The sequence below is a fragment of the Salvia splendens genome, chromosome 7 (genome assembly GCF_004379255.2).
Source record: "Salvia splendens isolate huo1 chromosome 7, SspV2, whole genome shotgun sequence".
NCBI classification, from domain to species: domain Eukaryota; kingdom Viridiplantae; phylum Streptophyta; class Magnoliopsida; order Lamiales; family Lamiaceae; genus Salvia; species Salvia splendens.
The window spans coordinates 30,575,093-30,584,658 of NC_056038.1; the positions used below are offsets into that span (position 1 = coordinate 30,575,093).

The window sequence follows — 9,566 nt, forward strand, 5'->3', positions numbered from 1 at the left end:
TTTAACATGTCATTCATAAAATAAAGGAACATTGAGAGAGCTCTGGAATTGTGGATTTGTATCGAGAGGCATAGCATAAGCAAACCAAAAGAAAAGGTTAGACATCTAAAGGTATGGAATCAGCCTCTTTGATTGGATTCAAACCTCCTCCCAATATAATTATGATGTCTTTGCCTAGTGTTTTTTTTTATCAAAAACACAAGACTAAAAAACATAGCTCAAGATTTGAATAGAAACGAAATGCTGAGTGTTAAATACTGATAAATGCCACTTTATAGATCTTCTTTACCTGTTAATCAAGCATGATCTATTTGCATCACCAGCACACAACCCTTAAAACTTGAGACTTCTATGATGGTGTCCAGATATGATAAAAAAAAAACAATTACTTACTAAACTTCTGTTGTGTGTATATGTACAATATAATAAAATATCAATTTTTTCAAAAATAAATAAGAACTCAACCCCACTAATATTTTATCATCCTTATAATCAGAAATAGTTGGGAGTTACAATATGTCCAAAACTGAATAATCATTGAATTCTGACTAACAAGCTATAGATTCTGATCTCATTTACCATCTATAGCTTACAGCTCATATATTTGATATATACCACTGCACATAATTACAGAGGAGCTCGACAAAGTGAAGTAAAAGCACTAAATCTGCCACAGCTCACTGCAAAAAGGCCCCATGTATATCCAAGAATTCTTGTGAATGGACAAATGACCTAACTACAATTATTCTGTTCCTTCTTCAACTGAATATACACTATGTTTGTTGAAGAACCAGGTTCAGTTGTTGTGCATATCTTGCTAGGACACCCCCCCTCCTACACCAAAGAGATAGACAACCAGTTATGCTAAATCAACGACACAAACTATAACAAACTGTAGAGACCACAAGTTCAAGACTGGGATACTCACTTCACAAGTTCTGGAAGCATGTTCTGTACATTCTGCAGATGCGATGAGCACTGTCTGCAACATTCAAGTCTGCAAGCAGAGACATCAATAGCTAAGCAATCCAGTACAACTTAATCCAATTTGATTAATAATGGGATGAGTGTGATAATATGAGGAGAATCTAAGAAAAAATAAAATAGGCTACGCTACCTCTCCTCTGCTTGAAGATCAACGCCGACCGAACGACGTGCTGAAACTGTCGTACGAACTACTGTGCCAAAGACTGCTACAAGCTTTAAAAGCATTTCCAACGAGAGACTAGCATGCCTACAAATGAACATGGTTATGGGTTTTCTACCAAAAGAGAAATTTCACTGCAGAAGATGACCTTCTAACTAAGTCAACATTCACTGCTCCATATATGATAAATTTGGTTATAGAAACTCCAGCAGGGTCGGGTCTTTCATCCTCCTTGCCAGTAGAGAAAAATATTGACCAATGTTGCATATAAAAGTTACCTTTCTGCTTTGCTTTCCAATAATCCTAAAAGCACAGGAAGCAAGCTTGAAAATAGTTCCAATGTAATAACCTCCATTCTCTCAATCAGAACACCAACTACATCTGCCTGGACCTGCACGAGTAATATAATTTTCAGAAAAAAAAGCACAAACAACACTGAAATTAGTTTGCACTGCAGCAACAAATATCCTCATAATTCCTCTAAATGAAAATAAAGAACTGACCGAATGGTCAGGCAGTCTCTTCAAAGCATTTATAGCACCCTTAACATCATTCCTTTCCCAAAAATGTCGAACCACCTGCAGCAGGGAAATTACAGTACTCAATGAGAAAGCTCAGCCCAGGAAAACATGTAATGAAGGGGCTTAAATAGAAAAATACAAAGAGGATAGTGATAATATCATGCAAAAAGAAGAACAAGAAGAAAACATAGTATAACCACTGAAACATTGGCAACCCCTAGGATAAGCTGCTTACTAAGAGAACTCGCGATCCCAGCAAATAATAAACAGCAAGCAACAAAATAGTGAATTTGAGTGGAGTTATACATTAAGGATTATTTTCAGAACTACCTGCAGCTTTGTCAGCCTTGACCGAAATGTGCTCAATAGTACATCATGACTCTGCATAAGATTCTCGAGGACAATATTATCATCCAAAGTAGGTTGCACTCTCACGTCAATTTTCTGGTCAGTAATCTGCAACATAGGGAAATCATTAGTCTAATATAAATTTTTAAACAGCATTATCAAGGACAAGATAAAATCCCCTAGTTTATGCTTGAGTCTGCCATATCAGGGAGCAAACACAAGTAAAAGCAAAAAGTTTGGAACTAAAAATTTACTGTCAAAGTAAAGAACACTAAGAATTTTGAGGTTAAGTTGCTCAGTTAAAGATTTTAATACAAGAAAGAGTATACTGAATCAGTGGTTAAAACTTTATGAAGAATTATGACGTGGTAAATTTCTGTTGCTCATTCATTATAAACTGATACTGCGCGTCTCTAACCACTGTCAGTGTATTACAGGACTTTAAATGTAGAACTTGCTCTAAATATCCAGAACAAGCCACATCTTTCAGAGATAAAAGTAAAAATCGCCTAAAATTTACCATTCGGGTTACATAAGATCCACAGAAAGGAGACAATTTTACCTGGGGGGAGGGAGTTTCCGCAGGCTCGATAGCAGCACCACCACAAGTCCTATCAGGGGTGCAAATGTCATCCACATCAATTTTTTCCTTTCCCTCAAACCTCTCAACCAAACTTCGTGTCCTTCCATGCACAACTGCCACTGTCAGTGGATAGTACAAAATATAAGTAAAAGATTATGCTATTATCTTTTCCGAGAAGTAGTAATTTAAATAGCAACCTCCATTGATAACTTTAATGGAACTCGCCCCTTTGCAGGAATCGAGAGCCTGATCACCTAAATAAATCAAAACAAATTTGAGCTGAGGATTACAAATCGCCAAAGTCCGAATAGAAGTACTTCACTACACAATAATTAGTTGCTGGAGATTGAAAAACTATAAGCATGACAGGAAACCAACATCCTAACTTAGTTGATGTGCTAAAATAGGGCTGACAATGTTACCGTAAGCAGATAACTATGTTAAGAAAGATGCAGCAGATATCAGAGCTCTGATTTATCACACACACTATCTGAGAATAAGTTTTAAATTATGATTGTTTCTAACTGGAACCAAAATCTATAAATACAGCTGTACAAATGGCATAGAAGTGGAAACTTGTAGCATGTGTTACTTTTGTAATCTTTGTACTCCCCTTGAAGCAAGCGGACTGATTAAAATTAAGTTCTCTTCTTTGACTTTACCAGCATATGGAGAGACACAGGTCAAGTTTCCCCATAACACCAGATGCACATATTGCAATACAAATAGATTTATGGGCTGTAATAATAGAATGATAACAGTCTTAAGGAGGCATGGATGAGAGCATATAAAGAAATAGAATGAAGAACTCTACATACTTGATGTTGTGGCTGGCAGCGAAGTTCTGTCAGGCTTTTTGACAACAGTATCAATATTTGATTCTTTCCCCTCAGAAAAGTCCTTCGAATTTGCATCAGGGAACAGCCTATTACGAATATTTAGATCCTTTCTACTAACAACAGGTTTTCTCACATTATCAGAGGGCAGAGATTCAATGGCCACTGACATTCTTTCCATATCTAACCTACTGCTTGACTGCCTCCGTGCGTGAGATGATCTAGAATTCATGCCACTGCTGGCCTTAGCCAACGCAATGGATTCCCTTCTAGACCCAATTGAATCTTTTCCAGTGTTATCTCGGGGTATTATGCTTGGCATGATAATAGATCTATTAACGGACGGCACATTAACTTTTGCTGACAAGCTAGCTGCAGGACCACGCTTCTGGGTTCCAATAGTGCTGATTTTCTTGGGTTCAGATGGAGGCAAAGTTTCTGGTGGACTGTGCTTCTGAATCTTAACGTTGCTGATTTCCATGGAATCTGATGGAGGCGAACTTGCTCTAGGATTCGGCTTCTGCACTCCAATTTTGCTGATTTGACTGGAATCAGATGTCTGTACAACCTTAGGAACTTCAACTGTTTCAGCTGTCTTGGAACTGATGGAATTCACACCTGCAGCTTAAAAGGGTCAACCATTGACTTTATTGCCAATAAGTTAAGAGATAGTTCCTGGTGGATGGAGAGAGTACACAAACACATAATAAAACTTACGGTCAACATAAATAGTTTTGATGTCCTTAGACTCGCTATCTGGCACTGTAGACTTAAGATTGGACTTTGACTTTACACGGCTTTCTTCCTTCTCCAAAGGACTTACCTCACTCTCATGTTTCAGCTCAGAGTGGTCATACTGCTCTTGAGCAAATCTTGTACCATAAGGCTCCACAAGCTGATGCACAAGTGGCATTTCATTATTGTTATGGAATGAAATATCGGGGTTCTAAATATACAAACAGGAGATTAAAGACAACTAAATAATAGAAATAACTGGCAAATACCGAAACATCTGCTATCCAAACTGCAACCGTATTTTCATGATATGCACCGCCTAAAAGTTTCCCATCATCGATGCAAAGATCGCCAAGTGTTGACCATCCCATATCAACTGAATCATGGCAAACTACAGGCTCCCACGAGTAAACCTGCAGTTGAAGAGAAATACCATCTTAACGATTGTTTTTCTAAAAGAACAAGTCAATAATGAATGAGCCAAAACCATACCTTTAAGCTATCATCAAGTCCACAAAAAAGTGTTCTACCATCAGGGTGAAATGCAATAGATCTCACTCCTGCAGCCTGAGGGAAGATGAAACAAATTGACCATGCATGATATAACTAACATTTTTCAGAACTATGTTCAGATAGAAATGATCACATAAGTAACTTGTAGTATATCAGAAAACAAACTTGGTTTCAACTTCTTTTTATTTTTCTTCCAAATTCTGGACACTAGATACAGAATAGTAAAACAGAAACATGACAAGAGAAGATTAATACCCCCCCCCCGTCCCTCGCTAAGTGAGGCGCTTCTTTTCGCGCATGTTTTGGGAAAGTATAAGTAGTTGAAGTGGAGAAAAAGTAAAGTAAGAGAGTCCACTTTAACTATTTATTAGTCCCTCCGTCCCACGTTATTTGATTAATTTTTTTTGCACTCGTTTTGGAAAAATGATAATAAATAGTTAAAGTGGAGAGAGAATAACAACTACTGTAGTATTTTTTTGTATATCCCAATATCTATGGCGTTCTGGTATCTGGGCCAGATAGCAGTACAGCAAGGCGCAAGTTCGTGGTTATTATAAATTCATTTTATTCATCTTTCTTGTTTCTACTTTATTGTGATGGGAAGAGGACATTGCTAACAGGCAGATTTAAACATTCTTTGCTGTGAACAAAATAATGAGGACAAGTTTAACTACCTCACGCCTGGCAGATCCAATCATCTCAAATGTTTCCAGATCCCAGAATTTCACTGTTTTGTCTGCTGAACCTGGATTTATAATTATTATGTTACTCCACTACTTAAAATAAAGAAGTATGAAACAGAACATTGGCAGCTAAAGAAAACCATAGGCATATCTGTACCTGTTGCTAAAAGAAACTCAAGCGGATGGAATTCTATTGTACGAATATGTCCTTCATGAAACTTGAAATCATGCAAAAGCTTTCCAGCAGTCAGGTCCCACACCTTTACAGTAGAAATTGGTTTTAGAACCAAACAACACAAATTAGAATTATTCTCTAAATTTCACTTTCCAAAACTCCTCAAAGCAATACCTTTACAACATTATCGAATCCACCAGACACTACCCAGCGGCCATCAGGAGTGAATCTTATTGTACTAATCCCTCGAGTATGCCCCTTATATGTGTGGATGCACCCTTTCTTTCTAATATCCCATATCTTCAGATTAGTATCCATGGAACCAGATGCAAAAAACTCACCAAATGGGTGAAACTCAACGGCAGTACAATAGGATCTGTGCCCGGTAAGAGTGCGAACCACTACATTTTAAGATCACAAACCACATCAAGAGTGATACCACACTGGATTAATTCATAAGCATGGGGCAGACCAAACACAGACAGTTTACATACATCAAACAGTGAAATAAAATGTCCAATTTAACATACAGCAGCACTCAACTCTATAAGCAACAAATAGTAAATCCCACTTAATGACATACAAATGTATAGTCAGTACTCAGTCATCAAATTCCATATTGAAAAGTCTGGCTATGAAACTAACTTAAAAATTAGAACTGTTTCAGTTTCAAATCCAAATTGCATAGGACATCACAAAAAGTGTACACTAACTTTTAGTTTCTTCCAGATCCCACAATTTTATGGCCCCCGAAGACGATCCAGCTACCACTAAAACTTCCGCTGAATCAAAGGCTGCAGACTCAACCGGACTAGTGTGACCACACAGGCTCTGCATCATCAACAGGTAGGCATAATGAGTTAAACTAAAAAGAGTATGAGAGTTTAAGCAGTATATTCCCAAGAAGAAGAAAAACTAGTTTTAGGAGATGCAGCAGTTTGCCTTTTTAAGGATATCATAATTGTCAATTGAATCTATAGCAAGATATACAGAGAACATATTACATCTGCCACTCAAATACCATCATAACAGAAATTATAACATCATAAAAAAAACAATGCAACTAATTAAAATAGCAGGCAAGAGTGATTCTGGAGCTAGAAACAAGCATGCTGCTCTGTCAATGCAAACTTATGTTTATGGCACTCCCAAGTACTGCTGCAAAAGTGGCTGCCAAAATTACATACCCGCAGGTAAACTGGGAATAAGCTACCTGTGTCATTTATCGAGGAATCTCAGTTTCCTCTAATCATCAAACTAGTGCATTTACTTGAATACATACAGAGAAGTATAAAGCTGGCATATATTAGGAAAATAACTCAGTCTCAATTGGGAAAAAACGGAGTCGCAGCGTTCATTAGGCAAATTTTCATGAAACACGTGTCTAGAATATCGCCAAATCAGTTAGTGCCATATGTTAACTAACCATTAGAGATGTCGGTTTGCCAACAGACCAAAGATTCACTTTCTGATCATCTCCACCTGTAATAAATACGCGGCAATTCTTTTTCCCAAAGCTCAAACAATTTACATTCCCCGCGTGTGCAACAAATTCCTCTAGATTATATACAGTCAAGAAAGGACAATATACCACATGAAAATTATAGATGCAACTCATCACTTAAACACCTCAAAAGCAAGTTGAAAGAATTATTATACTTCATAGTTGGTTCATACCGGATCCACCAAAATAAAATCCAGAAAATATAGGTTACTCAAGTCATATCCAATGAATTCTCAATCTAGCTATCCCTCCCAAATCACATCCAAATTAATATTGAAATTACAAAATTCAGAATTTTGATTCAATTCCAGAAAATAAGCGAAAACGAAAATAATATTATAGCAGGAGAGATTATAATTAATTATAATAATGAAGACCACAGTAACAACTGAGTAAGCTTTCAATTCCTTGGTCATGTTCTCGACTAGTCTCTCTTAACTTAATGGCCTTGAACCAAAAAAAAAAAAACAATGCCGAATCAACTCAGATCACTAAATCGCTAATTGAAACCCTAACCTAAGATTCCATAACCTCGCATTCAGCTCCACCGACATGCGCATCCAAATCCGCATACAAACAAATGTAGACCAAGAAAAATGAAGATTCAAAAGGATACGCAGCTTATATCCGCGTTTCTCCATTTTCTACTCCAACTCCAAAGTCCGGTGCTCAGAATTCGCCTCCAGCGCCGGCTCCCCGCCGATAGACCGATCAAGTTGCAGAGACAGAGAAAAAGAGCTTACAGCTTACAACTATACAGATGCTAATAGTTGTGCGTATAGACGACAAAATCTAGAGACAAAGATAAGGATAGATTTCTAGAACGGTAACCGGAAAAGGGGGAAGCAGAAAAAGAAAATTTTCAGAGCAGAGGAGAGGAGGAGAGATTTCAATAGTGGAGACCAAGCAGAATCAATTATTATTATTTTAATAATTTATTTAAAACAATAGAAGTAATTTATACGGTCGTATAAATATAGCAATTTACGATTTCTTTATTTTCACCGACATGTTCGGTAAATACTGTAAATTCTTTTTACTGTGTCCTTCTACTGCTGTAAGAATCGAGTGAGCTTTTTTTACCGCGACAGGTATGATTACCAAATCTTTGTACTGAGAAACATGTCTTCGTTCCATATTTATTTATTTTATGGGACGAGAATTTTTGTTGATTTGTGTAGACATGCTAACCACTAAAATGAAAGGCAAACAATAGTGGCCAGGATATATTTGTACTTTCTTTATATTTAAATGACATTTAACTATGATACACACGTCTCCTTATTACAAACATATATCGCCTCATTGCCACACACACATACATCATTACATGAATGGAAGCGCTCTACTTACTATTTCTAGTATAATTCGTCAAAATTACCTAACTAATACATATTTTTATTTATTGTTTGATAAGATTATAATAATAGATCCAACTAATGCATCACTACAATAGTTTTACTCCAACTATTTATACCAAATTCAATTTTATACCATTTTTTGGTATAAGTCTCACAAAATTTTTGTAATAGCATCATATTTGGTGTTGTTCCATAAAAAATCAAAAGTAGATTTGGGTTTGATATATGATTGGAGGAGTTTTCTTTATCAAAAATAAGTTTGAATGTATGTTGGAGATGGCCTTTGTCCGATAAAAATGTAACCAAATTGATAACTGAAAATTGTATAATTATGAATCTTACGATGATAGTATTATTTTGTGAATGGGATTGTATATATTTATTTGTATAATGATATTGTTGATAATATATAATGATATTATTTTATCATCAAATTGATATCCAAATGCATCATTATGTGTATCCTTATTATAGTTCGTTAAAACACATCAAGAGACTCTTGTATTTAATAGTATGTTTTGTTTGATTAGGTCTTCTATAAATTTTAGTTTCTTATACCAATACATTTTGTTTCATTAGATTCTTGTATACTCCTACTTTTTTTTTGGTTTCAACAGGTCCTATACTAATACATTTTGATTTAAAGAGGTTTTTATACTTTTAATTTCAAATTTATGGCACATGAAATTCTTTTCTAATTTTGAAATTTGAAATTTATTTCAAACACATGATAAGTGATACTCCTCCCGTTCCAATTTATTTCATTTACATTTTATTATAAAACTAATATATATATATATATATATAGGGATGTATTCATTTCCTTTTTCTATATTTCCTCATTTTTCCTTCTTAATCTATACCGTCAATTACATCAATCTGATGGATGCTAAAATTCGCAGATCACATTTAATTATAATCAATTTAATATCTAAAAAGGGCAAATTTGGTAAAATATTATGTTGCGGTTATGGAAAATCCATGATTCCCTCCTTGAAGATATTCACGTTCTTTTTTTCATATCTCACGGTGAAGAAGCAGGGCTTGAAGTCAGGCGCACTTTTTTTGTATTTTGATTTCTAGCAGCAAGGTTTCAAGTTTCACATTTCTCAATTTTGGCGTGTATCAATACGTGGTCTTTCAAGCTTGTCTAATTGGTG

General features: G+C 35.8%; 1 protein-coding gene across 2 annotated transcripts; it reads right to left on the reverse strand.

Moving 5' to 3' along the window:
* Positions 1-389: 389 nt before the first annotated feature.
* Positions 390-7,946, reverse strand: LOC121810983 (katanin p80 WD40 repeat-containing subunit B1 homolog KTN80.2-like). Of its 2 annotated transcripts, XM_042211734.1 has the most exons (18): positions 7,662-7,946; positions 6,968-7,098; positions 6,255-6,372; positions 5,716-5,942; positions 5,524-5,626; positions 5,358-5,428; positions 4,663-4,737; positions 4,440-4,583; positions 4,153-4,330; positions 3,418-4,053; positions 2,797-2,853; positions 2,579-2,718; positions 1,999-2,124; positions 1,651-1,725; positions 1,426-1,538; positions 1,118-1,234; positions 929-997; positions 390-834 (listed from the first exon to the last, which is right to left on the reverse strand). In XM_042211734.1, the coding sequence occupies exons 1-18, from the start codon at positions 7,684-7,686 to the stop codon at positions 774-776; spliced, it is 2,466 nt and encodes an 821-aa protein (XP_042067668.1). In that variant the 5' UTR covers positions 7,687-7,946; the 3' UTR covers positions 390-773. The 2 variants fall into 2 exon arrangements, with proteins under 2 accessions (XP_042067668.1, XP_042067667.1); XM_042211733.1 differs by lacking the exon at positions 7,662-7,946 and having other exon boundaries at positions 6,968-7,463.
* Positions 7,947-9,566: the final 1,620 nt, after the last annotated feature.